General features: G+C 38.3%; 1 protein-coding gene across 1 annotated transcript; it reads left to right on the top strand.

The window, feature by feature from the left end:
* The first annotated feature begins 273 nt into the window (after positions 1-273).
* arid5a (AT rich interactive domain 5A (MRF1-like)) lies at positions 274-19,429 on the top strand. The gene is made up of 7 exons (XM_046872157.1): positions 274-465; positions 5,541-5,632; positions 12,887-13,052; positions 14,227-14,279; positions 15,599-15,696; positions 17,029-17,179; positions 17,686-19,429. The coding sequence occupies exons 1-7, from the start codon at positions 462-464 to the stop codon at positions 18,832-18,834; spliced, it is 1,713 nt and encodes a 570-aa protein (XP_046728113.1). The 5' UTR covers positions 274-461; the 3' UTR covers positions 18,835-19,429.
* Positions 19,430-20,186: the final 757 nt, after the last annotated feature.

The raw sequence follows: 20,186 nt of genomic DNA, 5'->3' as shown, positions 1-20,186 counted from the left end.
AGTTATTACTCTAATAATAACATATAATGAGTATACTAAATATTAATGTTTCATTAATTAATATTCGTTTATCCCCAACCCTATATGTATATATTACCCTGATATTATCCTCCACACATCACATATCACATTGTTTCACACCCCTGTAGAACTTGATATGATCACAGCAGTAATAATAAGTCATAAAAATAAACTCCATCACCCATAATCCTTTGCTTGAAAAAGTAAGGAAGTGAAAGTGTGTTGTGTTTTTTTTTTTCTTTCTTTCTTTTTTTTCCTGCCCAATGACAACTGGTACAACCAATCTGGTTCAGACCTCGAGATTTCGAAAGCCTAAAGCCTTGCGGTGAGAGAGCGAGCATAAACGAGAATACACACTAAAGGAAGGCATTCACACAAACACACACACACACACACACACACACACGGATTTGAAGCTTGGGGACAGACACACGTTTACAATGGGTAAGTCAGATTAGATTTTTTTAATATATTGCTTTTATTTGTCATTTCTATCTATCTATCTATCTATCTATCTATCTATCTATCTATCTATCTATCTATCTATCTATCTATCTATCTATCTATCTATCTATGTACATAGCTAGATAGTGGTGAAGTAAATACTGTAATAAAAATACTGATAATTATCATCATTATAAATTATTCATACACGGGCTCTCTCAAAGAGCTGTAAAATCAAAATGAATTAAATTAATTAAAAGTTTAAAAAGTACAATTGAATAAATAAAAAATTAAATAAATAATAAAAATGTATAGATTTTGTAAAAAATAATGCAAATTTCAGTACGAAACTCTAAATGAGACTGAACGAGAGGACGTCTAGTCAAAGTAGTATTATAATAAAAATATTACAAAATTATTCACTTCATAACACATTTATTTTGTATAAAGCGTATTATTGTAAGCAGATAAAAGGACTGTTATATAGTGTTTCCTGATTGTATGTATTTATGTGCTTATTGTATGATATATTAATGGACCAGAAAAGGACGTGTGCGTGTGAGACACTGTACCACGCAGCGTTTTTATTAAACTCCGTTTTAGGAAGTGCTGTGTATAATCCTAATCAACCATATAAAGCGGGTTGGGGTGAGATAAAAAAAAAAGTTCGAGGTTGTGTCAAGTAACGCATGAACTCAGATATTTGTGTCTGTAGGCAGAAGTAGGCAGGAAGTGGTTAAAGGAAACAGAAACACAGTACAGTAGTGCTGCAAGCGTAAAATTCCGCATCTGATAAATTCACAGTTTACACAGTATCATCTGATTCAGATTATGGGGACGGAGAGGTTTAGAAAGGACAGGGGTTAATACATAAAATCATGCAGATCAATGTTCAGCCAATGTTTCTATCAAATGGCAGAATGAGAGGGGAACAAAGGTGTGATCTCTGTGACTTGGTTATGAGAGGGAGTGTTTTAGAAAGTGGAAAAAAGAAAAGAAAAAACATAAACAAAACAAAAATTATATATTTACACACACACACACACACACACACACACACACACACACACACATATATATATATATATATATATATATATATATATATATATATATATATATATATATTACACTGAGCAAGAAAAAAATATATATATATATGTGTGTGTGTATATATAATTTTTGTGTGTGTGTGTATATATATATATATATATATATATATATATATATATATATATATATATATATATATATATATATAATATTTGGTTTTTTGTTTTTTTTTGTTTTTTGTTTTTTGGAATAAATGATGGAGCGATTTGAGGCTCTGGTAACTCGAATAATAAATATTTTCAGCTGTAATAAGCAGAAAAGCATTTCAGAGCACGAAAAAAAACAAACAAACATCAAATCATCCAATCTCACACTGGGCACCAAAACTAAAGAGATAAAGACGAGACATCCGGTTTGAACTCTTGACTTGAAAAATTCCACCAGCTACGCAACTTTTAAACCCACTGAGGTCATTTACCACCACCGGCTCCTCAAATCCGCTTGATTTTTATTCATCATGAAAACTTAGTTTATTGTGCAAATCTGGAACTTGCGCCACACACAGTTTATAGTGTAACTTAGAGCTCAGGTTACAGTCTGGGTTATGAGTGATTAGATAACTGTGATCAGATAACCATGAAAACACAAATGATTAAACAAATGTTGATTGATATAAATGATATATAAAAGAAATATAACTTTATATTTATGGTACAGAATCTTTCTCTGACCGGGAAAACCTGGTGTTCACCTCAGGACCTTATAATCACTATGAATTACTATTAATCCCTTATAATCACATGAACTGAAACACTATGCAGTGATTCATTGTGATCTCGTCGCTGCATTCGTGACGAAAAAAACAAACAAAAAAACACAGATGGAAGGCGTCAGGGTGGAGCTTTTAAATCAAAGCGAGCGATACCATTTTTGCACGTTAACCAGGACGTGCGAATATTGATTTCTTGTTTTTCCCGTAAATATACCTTCATGATCATACAAGGCCTTACAGAGTCTCTCTCTGGTGTGGAAGTCCTGAGTTTGAACTTTAGATTCAAATCAATTGAATCACTTTTTGCTGTGAAGTCGATGTCACAACGATTCCGAGGAATTTCGCAACGACTTGACGTAGAGCGGTTTTCTGCGAAAAACTAGCGCAAGTGGCAGAAATCAGTGTCGAGAACCTGGGCGTGTTCGTGGCTCCTGTACGCCTCGTCCGTGCATCTGCGGCGATGCAAACGAAATGCAGAAGTCAGATAATTAAAAGACTGCCGCAGCACAGGAAGTGTGTGATCTCGAAAGCGCAGCGTCCTCTGATATGTGTGGAAAGGAGCGGTGAAGTGAGGAAGGGGAAGTTGGGTAGGGTGCAGGCCACAGCCAGTCTATAATTCGAAACAAAAGCTTTTTGCAAATGAAGAAGGGCATATGCACAAACACACACAAGTGTGAGTAAGTGTGAGAGTGTATATATGTGTGTATGTGTTTATTATCAACCACATAATTTGATCATTTTCCGGTAACCACACGCACATCCAATTATGTTTTATTCCCCTTTTATACCACAGCAATTCCCCCAAGACAAATCTTTTTATTCAGTATTAAAATCGACACCCTGTGCTCTTTTTTTATATCCATTTATAGTTATGAAACGAGTCAGTTCCTGTTCTCACTCATTATAGCAGCTATAAACAGTAGTTCCTTCACAGCTCATTTTTACAGCCAAATTTCAAGATGTGTCTTAAAAAGCTCGTGGCAGCTCTTATGGATTTTTACTTTCTTTCTCTTTTTAAATGTTGCGTATCTGAAGAAATGCAGCAACACCTTCTAACCCGATCTGAGCGATGAATCCGGCAGTGGTATAACGAATAATATGTAATAATAATGCGAGTGATGAGAGTGATAAAAAACGATTTTCCCACTGTGGCACATTATCACTATTTTCGGATTCCCTCAACACGGTAGTCGACTAATTCTTGAGTGATTTGAACACTGATATCTGTACAGAGAAGATGTTTCGGATAATAAAAGTCTATACACTATATATGATTTAGAAAGTGGATGGAAATCCCCGGGCCGTGTTTGTGCAGTAATATTTTATATTAGACAGAGGCATCATGAAGCTGTGGTTTATACACACAGACAGGAAGCAAGGTTTGTAAGCATGCGGTTTCATATTAGAACAGTTCTCTCTCTCTCTCTCTCTCTCTCTCTCTCTCTCTCTCTCTCTCTCTTTCTTACTTGTCATTTCAGTCCTTTTTTTCTCTCTCTCATGTATTTCTGGAAGTACAAGTCAACACTTTTGTGCCCTATAACTATAAGTACATGTTAAAAAAGTTGCATGGGCGTTTATTCAGAGCACTGATGTTGCAGTTTTTTATTTATTTTTATTTTTTTATCACAGCATTAATAGTTAAATTACTAATTAAAGAATTAAAGTGAGATTGTGATTAGGCTTTTTTTTACCTTATACAGTTTTCTTCATCCGGTCTTCAGTCGACTGGAAACTGAGATGTTTTTTTCTTTTATTAAATTACTGTTAATATTCTTCCTGCTTATTTTATACCTTGGATTTATTTATTTATTTATTTATTTGTAGGAAAAATAAAGTCGCTCTAGGAAAGAGCTTCTTGCAAATAAATGTGAACGACGTGTTCCTTATTCCGCACTGCAAAGTGGATTATTCTCAGAAGTGTACAAGATACAATAAAAAAAAAAAACATGTCACGTCGAATCTGATTTCTGCAAATGAGCTTGTAATCAGTTCTATTATTCACGAATCGCCGCAATAGAGAAACGAACAATATTTTTGGATAATCTTTCATTTTTATCTATAAATACAAGTTATTTTTAGTGACATTTTTTAAGTAAAAGTAAAAAAAAAAGCTTGTATGCTTGAAAATTATAAAAAATTTAAAAAATAAAAAAAAAATTGTATTCCGTAAACTGATTGGAGAAAAGTTTATCTTCTAGTATGTGATTTTTCAGAGTGTGGATCTTACAGGAGATTCAGATATTTATAATGATCTTTTTGCATCACAAATTATACATGTCGTACTCTGTATGAATGTGTATGTGACAAATACAATTCGACTTTGCGGACGCCAGACCATTAGATCGATATGTGCGTTTTGAACATACAATTCCACATCTATTCCTGTCATGGGCTGTTATAATAAGCTCCACTCCTCTGGGAAGATGTTCCACTGGATTTTGTGGAGATTCGTATGGAGATTCATTCAGCTGCAAAGGTGTTAGTAAAGTCAGGTACTGATTTAGGTGGGGTGAGGAGGCCTGGGGTGCAGTCAGCATTCACATTAATTCAATAGGGTTTGAAGCTTATAGCAGGAGATCTTTCACTTCCACCAATGAAAAGCATATCTTTGAGGAGATGCTCCTGCTTTGTGCACAGGGGCATTGCGTTCAAGTGAAGGGAAAATGTCATGGTCCTGCATCCAGATACATCTAAAACAATAGTGTGCCTCTAAAAAAGTTTGGAGAAGAAGCACGTATGAGTTTTATATTGTGATTCTAGTATAATTGATGTAATCTATAGAAGTTACTACGCAATAATCTAATAAAGAATTAATACAGTTTGATAAAGACATTATATAATGGCTTTATCTTGCTTATCTGTTTGCTCTGTGCAGTGTATTAAAGCATGCTTTAGACTCTAATACACTCTGTAACACACTCCCTGTGAAAGCCCGTTTGAGAAAGACTGAAGAACGGAACAGCTTCGTTGCAGATGCGACGTTTGTTTGTACAGCATTCGAATCACCGCAACGCTTTTCAAAGCGCACTGTAGATTTGTGTTTGCTGCTTGTGGTTTTACTGAAGAGTGTGTATCTGTGCGTGTGTGTGTGTGTTTTAAATGCATGTGTAAAGTGGAACACAATCACAAACATGATCACACCGCTAAAAACAACAGCAGCAGTGTGTATTTCTGTCCTCAATGCGTTTTTTTTTTTTATGTGTCTGTATCTTCATAAGGCCTGTAATAAAAACCATGATTCTGTTTTCAGTTTTGGAGCCTCGTGGAGAACCGAGCGGTGAAGAGGAACACATAGATGTGTGCGAGGACGAAAGAACAGAGCAGAAGAATCCGGTGAACCAGGTAAGGAGCGTGACTGGTTAAGAAAACATGCGTGTTTTGGCTGCAAAAAAATGTCTCGAACAAACAAGAAAATTAAGATTTTATCTTAATATCACTGATAAAATTTTGTACTGTATGTGAACATTGTGTTTCACACTGTTGTGGACAATTAGTCAATAATGTGTGGTGTAACTATGTAGCTACGTGGTGGCCATCTTGGAAAATCATATTTACCTTCACTAATTTACAAACGTTTTAGAAAAATTCGATCAAAAATGTCCCTTAGCGTTTTATATGGTTTCTGAAAGACACACGCATGCTCCTTTTGTTTCTATGCAACAAACGGTAATGGTATAAAGATTTCATCTAAACAAACAAATCTATAAATGTCCAGATGTTTAACTTTATTTACATTGGAAAAAAAAAATCCTCCCTCAGCATCTGGACACTTCGTTTTTCTCCAAACATTCAGCTGAAATACTTTTACTGTGCCTCTCGTAAAAATGGTCAAAGATGTCTTTCTGATCCAGTTCATCTCACAGCAGTTCAAAAGGATTTAGATGCAGTGACTGGGCAGGTCGTTCCATGATAGATATCACTTAATTACACGTACAGAACTCAGACGTGCGCTTCGGCTCATCGTCTTGTTGTACGGTGAAGTCGGTTCCAATGAGCCGTGGTCCAGACGGAACTACATGTTGTTGATGTATGGAATGGGAGCCATGTTGGTTCCATTCACCTTCTGGAACCTTCCCTGCTCCAAAACAAACCCAAACCATTAAGCTTCCACCTTCATGTGTGACTCACAACAAAAGGAACATACATGTGCCTCAAAACCATAAAAGACGCCACACTTTTGACATTCGACGTATATATGACTTTGGTTATTGCTATAAAACGAGCTGTTGCTATAGAAACAACATTAGACTGGAAAAAATAATGAAAAAAAAAAAACCCAGAACATGTTGGTTGTGATTCTGGGTCATGCAATTCGAGTTAAAATTTCCGTGTTTTCACAAAAACCAGGACGGGTGAATCTTGGAATTCACAATCACCAGATGAGCACTTGTTCAAAGGGCTGCTATGACTCAGTTGCAATTTTCCCCCCGTTCATCGTCTTGCAAGACTTTTAAATTGACGTGTGAATGTGTGTTCCAGTAGGTCAACACTCATACTCATCAGTGTCATACCATGATCAAGTTTCTGCTGACAATGTGAGTTTAAACATGCTTAAACAGTCTCACAGTTTTGAAGCCCACAGGCTGAATTTCCACACATTCATGACACGATTTACGTCTTATTTGATGACGATCGGTGGCATCACTGCCAGAAACACCTAAACAAACCGGTCAACTCCTTCAGAAAGTACACGTCATTCCACTAAACTGATCAATGACATGAATTTTAAGGGGCTGAAAGAATATTTAGATGGAAAATTCCAATTACGTAAATCAGATCTAGATGATCAGGCAAATCAGGAATGGTGACTGGGGTTTGTTTTCCTTGTTTCACTCTGAGGCTACACAGCTTTTGATGTCTATATTACCTAATGAAGGTCTATGTCACCTAATGACATTCTCTGTCTTCCAATAAATATCTGTGTTACGAAATGGCAATCTTTATCACCTAATGAAAGTCCGTGCCACCTAATGAATGTCTATGTGACCTAATGAATGTATACGCCACCTAATGAAGGTCTGTGTCACCAAGTGAACGTGTATGTCACCTACTAATATAAAGAATGACATATGGGATATAGGAAAGTATATATACTAATATATATACCTGCACCCCAGGCCTCCTCACCTCACCTCCATCACCTGACTTTACTAACGCCCTTATGGATGAATGAATCTCCACAAATCTCCATAAGCACATTTTAAAATCTAGTGAAACATCTTCCCAGAAGAATGGAGGGAATTATAAGAGCAAATTGTAGCTAAATGTGGAATGCAATGCTCAAAAAAAGCTCCTACTGTACTTATGACTAGGTGTCCGCAAACTTCAGGCAGTATAGTGTATGTCACCCAGTGGACGCCGATGCCTATGTCACTAAATGGTAGCTTACGTTACCAATTAACCATCTATGTCAACTAACGGAAGACTGTACAATGTAATGCATCTTCACATCACCTAATGAATGTCCTCGTCACCTAATGAGTATTCAAGTCACCTAATGAATGCTTATGTCACCTAATGAATTTCTGCATCCCCGAATGAATGTCACCTCAAATTCAGATATAAGCATATTATCACAGTCTGACTTTACTGTTACGTGGCGGCCATCTTGGACGAATGTATTTAAACTTTTTAATCACGCCTCTAGCTAGGCTCCGCCTCCTTTTTAAACATACTACAAGGCTGGCGTATTTACTGTACTGCTTCAGTTTAGTATTTATTTGCAATTTACAAAGATTTTAGAACGTTTTGAAGACTCGGCCGTTGTGTTTTATTTACGAAAACAATGAAACGACAGCGATTCAGTGGTGGAATTAAAAACTTTTTGTCAAACTATTTCTTAGATGCTTGGAGTGTGACTCACTTTGGTCTGGAGCACCTGCGGCTTTAACATTTATATTTTGCTTGTGTAAGATTTTGCGTCAGATTTCGGAAGCTACACATTTCCAGCGGTGAGAGCTGCCCTTCCTGTCAGCGTCCCTTTACATTTGCGGACTGACTTTCGTTCTGAGACGTTATTGACGTGTCCCACGCACAGTTTTTTTTGTCTTTTCGTCTCTGCACAATATGAAATACGGTGGAAATTTAACAGCGCAAGGTTTACGGCAAGTTTGTCGCGTCAGGCTGTTTTTAGTCGCGGTTTTGTTACAGGGGGTGGGAGTGTTTTTTAGGAGGGGGAAGGGGGAGAGTGGCAGTCGGACAACAAGCTGCTTCCTGTTTGAAACCGGCAATGTCGCATTCGACAGCTTTGTGGTCTGAAATATCAACGAAATATCTTCGGTCGCTCTTCAAAAAAAAAAGAAAAGATAGAAGTAAAAAAGTGTCAATTTCGCAGTTCAGTTCTTTCTGCATTTCAGGATTTGAGTTATATATACGGATTTTCTTTGTATTGCAGAAGTTCCCAGATTAGTTTGCAGATTACAAGAATTAAAGACAAGAAAAAAAAGGCTCTTTTCTTCGAAACTGGGTTTTGTCAATTTCACAGGAAGTGTTTGTGCAGACGGTGGCCTCTGAATGCTGCGGGTTAAAATTTCACTGAAGATGCAAGAATAATCTTTTCAGAAGCTACGTGTTGACAATGAAGCGATCATTAAAAAAATAAAAAAAGGTCTGCACAGATGCCGGTATGATACTTTTGACTCATTTAGGGTTACCCCTTTGTGGCCCACATTTGCAATATTATCCCTTTTACAGAACGCAGAAATGGTTTCAGCTCTGTCTTTTAAATGACTCATTGCGCTTCAATATTACTCAGTGGCAGCAGAAGCCACCTCAACGCTTCACCAAGTTAGTCATTTCAAAGGTCTGCTTCTGGGAACCGCTGGTTTCTCTGAGGAACTTCGCATCGCAATTCACTCTGAAACCTTAAGAGTGAACATTGTTTACACGAGGCCCCCCTGAACGACCCGCTACAGACGTCAAACGGAAAGTCAAGGGTTTACTGTACAGCCACCCTAACCCTAAGCCGATTGGTGGAGTTTTTATTTTCTGCAAGATATTGGACGACGGAGTCAAACTGAAATTCCTTACACGGAAAAAAAATCATATGTCACATAACGTTTTAGCAAGCCGTGACCCCGTGCTGACATAAACACATTCCATTTTTGCTTGTGAAACACACTGCCGGTTTATTAGGAACGCTATAGGAATACTGGTGCATCGCTGGAATTTTTACTTTGAGATTGCAGGAGATTCAAGCTACAACATTGGTGTAACCAAAGGTGCTCTGTTGTAGATGAGAATATAATTTGATTTTAGATAAAGAATAGGATCAGAGCTTCCCAATCAACCAAATCATCTTTCATGCCTGGTGTTTTTTCCTCAGTTCAAAGATGCTACTTAACTATTGGGATGGAAGCCATTAGAGGTCAATGCCAGCAAATGAATGTTTATTTCACTTAAGTTTCCTACATTATAAAGCCAAAAACATGAAATGTGTAAATATACAGTGGCTTGGTGGCCATCCTGGAATCCAAAACTGATAAATTGTCCGTTTGTACGCGGAGCTGCAGAACTCAGACTTTGTTCAAAGGGTGTTTGTTTGGTATTAATGTGCATGTCAGGAAACCCTTCCTCGGACCATCCCACCACCATCAGCATTCTGAACGGTTTTCCACGTCACAATCTGCTGTAGAAATCGAGATTCATATGATCAGAAAAGGTTCTGTGGGTCCAGTTTGGGTGAGGATTCAGCAGTTATGAGCTCTTATACTGCATCCTGAGATCAAACACGCAAATGATTTTTGATCTTTGCTGATGTTTGCTATCTATCTATCTATCTATCTATCTATCTATCTATCTATCTATCTATCTATCTATCTATCTATCTATCTATCTACTCACTTTTTTTAACGGATTCAAAACCTTTTACTCTCTTTTTCCACTCGGTACTTTTTTGTTTTCATGTCATGTCACGCAACTCCTGCTCTGAATAATATCAGGTGAATTCTGGAGCGAACAATCGCTCACTGCCACACCGACCACAATTCTTTCCTCACTTCATAAAAACGCTGCAGAACGGTTGAGCGTGTGATTGATCCTGTGACAGTTGGTGTGTGTTTTTGCTGCCCTGGTGTTTTTCATTTCCTGCTTTGTGGCCTGCCCCTCTCTGAGACTCATTGTCTTCGCTCTTTATTTATTCTGGTTGCCACTTTAGCGCACTTCCACTTTGGCCCTCACCACACTAGACATTAGACAATCCGGCATCTTTTTCTGATGATATTCAACTGGCACCGTTTTCTTACATAGAGCTCATCTCCTCTGGGAAAGGAACTGGCCAGATGTTTGTGTTAACACCACGAGTGAACACCATGTTTCTGTCACATGCACATGAACAATCCTCCACTCATTCTTCTGCTGATGTATTGTCCTTTTCTTTGTTTGCTGATTTATTGTCCTCATATTTGTATGTATCATAATGCTGTATAGATTCAATCTCTATACTTTGTAAATGTATTAATTTTCAGAATCACTCCACTATCTCTCTATCAACTACCTATATACTTGTCTGTCTGTCTGTCTGTCTGTCTGTCTCTATTCCTCTGTACATTGCACCAAATGTAAAACGATGAAAATATGCAAATAAGAAAACATTTCAATATGCAGATTTTTTTTTTTTTTTTTTACAGAATTTGCATATCCAAGTTGCAAAAACTGGAATTTTAAAAGTTCAAGGGTGCGTGGTTGGATTAGTGTTACCAAGTTTCCTCTCTGTGTCTGCGTGGGTTTCCTCTGGGTTCTCTAGTTTCCTTCAACCTCGAAAAATGTGGCATCGGGGGTTAAAATTTTCCTTGAGATATGTGTGTGCATGTGAATATTTATTCACCGACCGAATTTTAATACTTCTCCAGTGTAAAGATTGCACACTTTGACGTCATCATTTCCTCATCACAGCAATTTCCCAGTTTCCCCAGCGTTCCCTTCTGACCTCTTGGTCTTTTAGTTATGAGACGTGTACAAAGAAATACTTTGTTGTAACACTTAGACCTTATTGCATCAGCTGTTTCTCTGCAGGAAGTACATTACATCATTTACACCTTAGACAAGTAAAGGTTCATAAAACAAAAGAGGTGTGAACAGGATACCACTTCACCATCACACCTTTAATTATTATTAGTAGTAGTAGCAGTAAAACATAATTGAGATTTTTTTTTTTACATAAACCTTTTATCGGCCCTGTAACTAGGATGAGGTATAAACCATGAATCATTTGTTTAGTGAGAATTTCATGCCTCATAAATAACAAAATAAAATGTCAAATGTCAAACATACAAATCGAGCTAAAAGTCAAAGAATAACGTGAAAAACTCCACGTGACACTAAAGGGATCATGTGAAAATCAAGGAACTGTGCACATGAATCATGCATTAAAAAAGACGCGTGTAAAAATAAAGGGAACGTATGGAAGAGTGACTTGTGAATGTAAAGGAAACGTGTAAGAAGTCACTTATTAAATTAGTATGAAATATTATGTACAGTATAAATTTATATAAATATTTAAAGGAATCATATATGAGTCACCTGCACAACAAACGAATCATATACTAAGAGACGATGATGATGATGATGATGATGATGATGATGTACAAACAAATGATTTTAGTGAATCATGTGTGGATGAATACAGAAATATGCCTTTCATGTGTGTCAATTTAATAACCTAAACATAAAGATTCAATTTCTAAAAAAAAAAAAAGTGATAAATAAGTTTACAGCATTAGGCAGAAGCCCTTGTTTAGATACAGTTTTCTCAGTTATACAGCTGAGCAGCTGAGGGGTAATTGTCTTGCTCAAAGGCTTTTCGGTGCTGGGATTTAAACTTATAACCTTCTGATCACAAGTCCAACCTCGTATCCACTGAGCTTTACACTTTTACATGCAGGTGAAAAAAAAAATGACTATAACCAACACTGCATTTCACAGCTTGTCTTTAGAGTCAATATCTCCCCCTCAATTTAAAACACGTTTACTGTGTGTGTGTGTGTGTGTGTGTGTGTTACAGTAAGTGTGTGATAAGTGTTTCATTGTGTATGTGAATGTATGTATATGTTACTGATGAGAGTGAGAGTGCAGAGCCTCTATGTGTAAGTGTGTGTGTGTGTGTGTGTGTGTGTGTGTGTGTGTGTGTGTGTGTGTCTGTGTGTGAAACCCCCGTGTGTTTCGCTTCAAACAGGATGACAGCTTACGTGTTCAAAGCAGTGAAAAAAAAAAAAGAAGAAGAAGAAGAAGAAAAAAACACACACATTCTCGGTTTTACTATGAATCGTCCCGGAAGGAGGTGATATGAACCCACATTCACCTGAAATTTGAGGAGATGATGAGAAAGTGAATCAGATCGGGGTTTTTCTTTTTTTTCTTAATGTGAGAATATGTGTTTATATGAAAGTGAAATTTCAAGTCGATTGAATCAATCAAAAAGGCAGAGAAGCGTCTTCCTGTAAATGGAAAAAAAAAATGAAAAAAAGAGAATTCGACACCATAATATATAGCGAAGGAAATTCGAGGGGGATTCTCGGCAGGAATTCCCAGAATTCATTTCCAGAATTTGCTTGGAATTCAAGTATTTCACGCTGCACTCTGTCTTCATTTCATCTTCAGTTCAATCGAGAAATGACGAGTTCAGAACTGACCAATGGGAGCGCAGAGGAGGTGAAGCCCGGCCAATCAGAGAGCGAGGAGAGGGCGTTTGTTGCAAACCTGAAGCAGTTTATGATTGACAGAGGCACGCCCATCGAGAGAATACCTCATCTCGGCTTTAAACAGAGTGAGTACACAAACACAAGTGCCTTGTGGCAGGTTTAAAGGTGCCATCAGCGTTTTATTGTCAAATTTCCAATCAGGCATCCAACCAGTCAGAGCAAGCAAACAGGAACTCGTCTCGCAACCGTTTTTTAATGTAACGATGGAAAATATCGAATTGGATTTTTGATTGTTCTTCAGTAAAATGGCTTTAAACTTAAAATTTTCTCGCCATAAGCTTCAGAATTCTGAAGTCTGCAATATCAATGTTTTATTTGCAATACATCAGATTGTACTTTTTGTTCTTCTATGAGACCAATACGAATACTCCATTTAAATTAAACTTTCTACATTTCAAAATTCCAGCAGTTGGTTCTTCCTCAAACCGTTAGCACAAAGTCAGAGACACACAAATGTAGTCATTGGATGCATGAAATTCTCCATTCATTCGAACTAGGAGATCCAAACCTGTTCCAGCATGACAATGCCCCTGTGCACAAAACCAGCTCCATGATAATCTGCTCTTACCTGAGTTGCCGTGGAAGATCTCCTGCTACAGAGCTCTGACCTCAATCCTACTGAACTTGAATGAATGTGAATGCTGACTGCACCTCAGACCTCCTCACATCACCTACATCAGTACCAACACCCTCGTGGCTGAACAAGCAGACTCCAAAATCTAGTAGAACATCTTCTGGGACTATATGTGAAATGGGATTTTCAAAAAAGAAGCTCACACTGATCTTATAAGGCTCAGGTTTCCACAAACGTTAGTCTAAGTTGTGTAGGTTTCATCTAACCTGGAAGACATTAACAATTATATGAGTTTACTGTTTATTGTATTTCAATAGAAAAAGACATCCGTCACAACTCTATTTTGAAAACGAGTCTCTTGCGGACGTGGGTGAAGCTGAAAAATGTATTTTTAAAGTTTTTTTGTGTAAAAATTGTTAAAGATGCTAAACTGGTAGCTCTGAGTTTCCCTAATTTGCAGTAGCATTAACTTTATAAATGTATAAATTTCGTGTGAACGAAAAACATTGAACATTCGTCTTTTGTGAATTTTCTTGAGTACATTTTTAACTTTGCATAATGATGGAAAAAAAATTTTTTTCAAAATAATTGACCGTTTTTACATTTTGATAGTTTTCACATACTTTCTACATTAAAGTTAACGTGCAAACTTTGTGTTTTTTCAGTTGACCTGTGGAAAATCTACAAGGCTGTGGAGATACTCGGAGGCTATGAGTCGGTAGGTCTGCAGACCTGCGCATACACACATATACACACACGCACACTGACACACGCAAAGAGCTCCGTCACATACGAGCCTTCAAGTGTCATAGACAACTAACTGAACATCTCATCGCTTCTTGACCAGCAGCTCTTTGAGGAGGATGTTTTCTATTTTCTTTTCTTTTTTCTTTGTGTTTTTGCGGCCATCACTTCTTCGAGACACTTTGGCTATGGAAACTCGAGCTTGTCCTAAATTCGTTTTGAAAGCGGTGGCCGTTAAAACCACAGTGAGAGCTCAAAGGAGGGAGGGGGGTAGTCCAACTTCTCTCCTCAGACATCCTATAGCTTCGCTTTTTGCAAGACCCTCTGCCCACCTCTGCTTTTTTCTGCAGCGCTCACCCAGAAAGTTTCCACTCACACAAAGTGTGAGTGTGTGTATGTGTGTGTGGTTAGAGCAGCTCCTCTCACCACTCTAGCCATCTTTACATTTTCGACCAAAGGTCTGAAGATATGAATGTGTTTGAGAAAATGCATGTTTTTTTTGTGTGTGTGTGTTTCCATTCTTTGAAGAAACAAAAAGGCCTAAAAATCAAAAATTGTAAAATACTATGCTTTGCTGAAAGTACACTCAGATCAAAACACAATGAGGTGTGAGAAAATTGCGTTAAAACACGCAAAATTGTAGCGATATGACTAACAACATTCGGGTTGGTTCGAGATAATCACGCAGATATTGTGTTACTCATAACACAACATGACACAAATCAACAATTGCACAATTACTCACCGCAGGTTTATCGGTGTAAATCAAATACGTGTAAAAATTGATCGCTTACTAATCGTGATACCAAGAGGGTTCCAGTAAAAAAAAAAAAAAAAAAATTGATTGGTCGGATGTTAGTTAGTTTTCAGCTACAGCAGCTCTGATGGTAGTGCGCTTTCTGATATTGTGTAGTAACCGATTTAGTGATATAGGGACGTGTTCTGTAAGGATTCTTTAGAAGAATTAAAGAAGTCTCCAGCGTCAGAACTTTGTAACAGTCTGAGATCAAGTATAGGAGTGATGGTTTCTCTTCAACAAAGAAAGAGTGGGAAAAGAGAGAGAGAGAGAGAGAGAGAGAGAGAGAGAGAGAGAGAGAGAGAGAGAGGCTGTTGATGGAGCCACCATAATGTAAGCAAGTCAAACCTTGGAGGACACAAATACAAGAAACCATTTGCTAATGAATAAAACACATACTGTGTGTATATAGTAAATACATGGATACTTTCTCACTGTAGGTGGTCTAACCCTGTGTGTGTGTGTGTGTGTGTGTGTGTGTGTGTGTGTGTTGCCAGGTGACGACTCGTCGCTTGTGGAAGAATGTGTATGATGAGTTGGGCGGTAGTCCGGGTAGCACCAGTGCTGCCACCTGCACTCGGAGACATTACGAAAGGTAAAATCCTCCACTTCATCAACCGAATTCAACTCCGCATTACTTGTGTAAAGCTGCTTTAAAACGCAATACAAATAAGAATGACTTAAATTGAAATCGACACACATAAATCCATATGTATTCATCATGCACACTGTTATAATAGGAAATTATTATGAATCATATCAGATTGTATTCTTCTAATACCAGCGTATCAACATCTAATGCCTTCTTCAATATTACATCATCAGTACAATCCAGACTGTGTAACATGGATCTGATACTGTACTGTGTTGACACTCACACACACGTACTACGCAAGTTATGTGCTATTTGTATTGACTAGTCAATAGATGTATGCGGCAGAATTTCTGATGCAATCAGGTCGTTTTCTTGGTTGCAAGACAGTGACAACGGGAGTCTTTGAAACTCACTTACAGTACAATGTAGGAACCATGACTAAAGACATGTCTCAATTCTATCACGTTGGTCATCTTTCAGCAGGGACAGACGGGTGTATACCAGGCATCTTTACTCTATTATATCCTCATACATCCAACTGGTTTAATATTGTGTAGTGTTGCACAAAGAGCTTTCGTTGTAAAACCTTTCATAAGAATGGTGATAGTGTGAATGTTGTTAAAGTGGAATTTTGGCTTCATTACCAGTTAGGACATCATGATTGTGTTCCATTTGCTCATGCGATTACAACATAGCTACGTAATTTCGAAGCTTGAATGGCAGTTTGAATGGCCTCGATGTTCTCTGGTGTTCCTCTCAAAATGACGTCCTACCTTTTACAATGGGCGCTCTTTTCACACTGTTCCACTGCTCCACTAATGGTAAAGGGTTCTAAACGAGCTTACACTGGTTCCAAACAACTGATGATGCCTCAGGGTCACCAACTCCTAGTTGCAAAATGTCCTTTTTACCCCACGCCACCCTGTACTTTTTCTAGGAAACTATAAACAATGACCAAATTGACAAAGGTAAAAATAAATCCAGTGAAGAGATGATCAGTGTTCTTCACGTCACCACTCATAATGTCATAATGTTATGCCTGATCAATGTATACACTTTTTTATTTCATGAATGCCAAAAAAGGTTGTTTTAGTGGTTTGGTTACATTTTAGAGCAAATGAAATCACAGCTCTAAAATGATCTCAGCCAATCGGTGGTTCATGAAGAGTTTCAGAACTGAAACTACCCAGAAATCTGATGTTCTGATTTTACAAGCAGGGCTTTTAAACGTTAGCGTCACACATATGATGCAGGATCATCATCATCATCATCATCATCATCAGCTGAATTTACATTTACGAGTGAAGTTGTGTGTCTCCTTTCTCTCGGCAGGTTGGTTCTACCTTACGAAAGGCATCGGAGGGGAGAGGAAGACAAGCCACTTCCTCCATCGAAACCTCGTAAACCGTACAAGAGGAGTGAAGACGGCAAGGGCAAAAGCGAGAGCAAGAAAAGACGGAGGGCAGATGGAGACGACCCGGAGGTAAAGCAAAAGCAGGATTTGATTCTTTTCTGCATTTAGGTTCTTTCGATTCACAGTAAAACTAACGTGGTTTCAGTAGTAGAATATTTAGCTTCGTCCTTGAAACCAGACTTCCTCCTTTTTATGGTAAAAAATAATGACTTTTTTGGTCTTATGCTTCAAAAGGAAGCCAAACACCTCTAATTCTTAGTGGCTTTTTTTTCTTGAACAAATTAGTCACACTGAGAAATACCACAGGAAGCCAGACAAGATAATAAACCTTTAGATTAACTTCAGATGAACTTCCTGTGTGTTCATTATCTCAGCAATGTGAGATATTTCTCAGGAAAACCTGAAAATTTTCATTCACTACCCTTTCCTGTCATCTGAACACCAGAGCTTGTTGACACACATTAAGGGTTCCTTAAGGGTTCTTTGGATAAGTATGAGTTCTCAGATGTGTATAGTTGTCCTACTGTGTGTAGTGTATTGTAGAAAATCAAAATGTGTGTGTTGTTGTTTGTCAGGAAATCCTGAGAGGTGGTCATCCCTGTGAGAGAGGAGTGTGTTCTCACTCTGGACACTCATGGCCAGTTAAGCATTCGGACAGTGACCAGATCTCACCTCAAGACATGTGCCTCAGAGAAAAGCCTCTTCTTCAGCCACTAGTCCCTGCTCTCGTTATTTCCCCTCTGGAGAAGAAGAAGCGTATGGCACAGGCGAGCTTGAATGTGGTGCCTTCTACTGGCCTGGAGGATGGAAGTGAGCCTGAGAGACCCTCTGTAATTCACCTGTCTCATTCATCTACACCTTCTGGACGTGTAAGCCACGCTTCTGACGGGTCACCCCTGCCTCTGTCCTCTCCCTCGTCCTCGCGGAGCCCTTCCCCCTTTTCCGTTTCCTCAGAGGACTGTGTCGCGGTGCCGATCCAGAAGACGACAGCTCCAGAAACTGAGAAGCAGAAGCCAGCACGCTTTGGGCCCTTGCCTGAATCTGGAGTACGTGTGTGCCAGCCGTTACCCCTCGCCCATAATCAATGTCCCAAAGACATGTCCTTTCTGTCTCTGCCACGCCTAGGTTATCAAAACTTCTTAAATGTCACATCTATACATCCAGACAAAACCCAGAGACACCCCGGGCTCCGGAACCCCATCCACGCGTCTCTAGGCTCGGCTCGCTGGGTGCCCACTGACTCGAGTTTCACCAAGGTCATCCCTCGATCCTGCGATCCCTGGAGACCCATATCATTACAGCCTCTCTACAAACCCCAGACCCCCAATTCCAAGAGGCCGAATAGCACCGAGGCCTACGTAAAGAAGACTCAATCACCTCTACGCTTCCTGGATCGAAAAGACAAATCCAAGATGGTGGTCCCCAAGCCAGTGCCGACTCAACAGTACCTGGTTAACCAGACCGGGTTGCCCACCTTGCCGTACTTGTTTTCAGGTTTCGAGACACAAAGGCCTGAAATGATGGAACAGATGAAAGCTTTACCTGTTCCTCCTGTCATGATCCCCGCTCATCTCAACATTTCTTCATCCCAGACACATCCCACACATCACCTGCAAATTCCTTTCCACAGGCCATATGACCCCACGCTGCGTCCGTACCCGTTCTCAGTCCCGGTCTGGCATACCCCCACCGGGTACAGCATGGCAACGCTGCAGCCATATTAACCTCAACTGTTCTTTTCTGCTTTCCGGAGAGAATGGATAGTGCTTGAAGTGGTTTTTGGTCACAATAATGTAGCTTTATGTTTGGCATAAGACAAATCTCAGTGACGTGATTCACGAAGGTAACTTCTGATAGTCACTCAGCCTCAATAAGACATTTTACTTCACTTTGATGACTTGAATTTCTTGACAAATGTTCTTTTATTGGTTTAAACTGATTTTTTACTCACATCAGCACATTATCTCGTCATGACTTGTGGGTTGAAATGGAAGGTAGTGTTTCAGAAGGAAGGTACTATTATCTTATTAAAGAACAGTATGTATTTCTCTCTCTCTCTCTATCGCTCTCTTTCTTTCTCTCCTAAAAAATAATTTTAAGCACTGGATAAGAGAAACATATGATACTAATCTATTAGAAATGAGAATTAAATGGTAGTACTTAGACGATAACAAACAACAGTATTTGCAATCCATTATTTCGCACTACTGACCGAATCGCTCTGTTTTAATTCACAAAGTATTGTGTTTGTTAGCGTGTATATTTACTGTGTACAGAACTTTTTTTCCTTATTAAATAAATTTTGTACTTTGTAAGAAATTCCTCTCAGGTTTGATAAAAATGTTTTCATATATAGTGCACTGAAAGTCCATATAACAGACACAATCTAAGTTAAATGATTGAGAGTGTAGGAACAATGTTCCAAAATTGCTTTTTCTTTTTGCTGATTTGTGCTTCAAAAGAGACAAACTGACAGAGGCTTTGCAGTCGTTTTAATGTTGTAGCGCCCCCTATTGCAAAAAAAAAAAAAACTAACTGAGTATTTCAGTGTTAGGATAAGTGTTGACTGTCTATATATGATTGAATTGTTGATTATTCGATATTTTATTTGATTAGACTGTTTGGTCCTTTCACACACATACTTGATGCATAGCACCAATAAATCTATCTATCCACATTCAGCAATGTTCTCAACAATAATATCAATATAAGTCACGTGACTAATAGTAATACAATTGCTTACAATAAAGACCCATATCTACCAAAAAAAAAGACTAATTAATTTTTACTTTTAATAAACAGGTCAGACCATATATGTAACTGAGCATAGGTTTTTATGTATACAGTGGCTGTCAAACACCAGGTCTTTCATGGTTTTTCAGACACATTCATGTTCCTTTTGTTTACTAAGCAAAAAAGACAAAAAAACAAAAAAGATTTGGACAGTGAATGAGTGGAAGAAAGTTCTCTGTAGTCCAACAGAAGAACTTGTGTAAGATGGAGAACAGGAGAGAAGATTCCACAGTCCACAGTCACACATGGAGGTGGACGTTTAATGTTTTGGGGTTGTTTTGGA

This window comes from Silurus meridionalis, chromosome 17 (genome assembly GCF_014805685.1).
Source record: "Silurus meridionalis isolate SWU-2019-XX chromosome 17, ASM1480568v1, whole genome shotgun sequence".
Taxonomy (NCBI): domain Eukaryota; kingdom Metazoa; phylum Chordata; class Actinopteri; order Siluriformes; family Siluridae; genus Silurus; species Silurus meridionalis.
The sequence above is the reverse complement of the archived record's forward strand: the minus strand, read 5'-3'. Positions and strand labels throughout refer to the sequence as shown.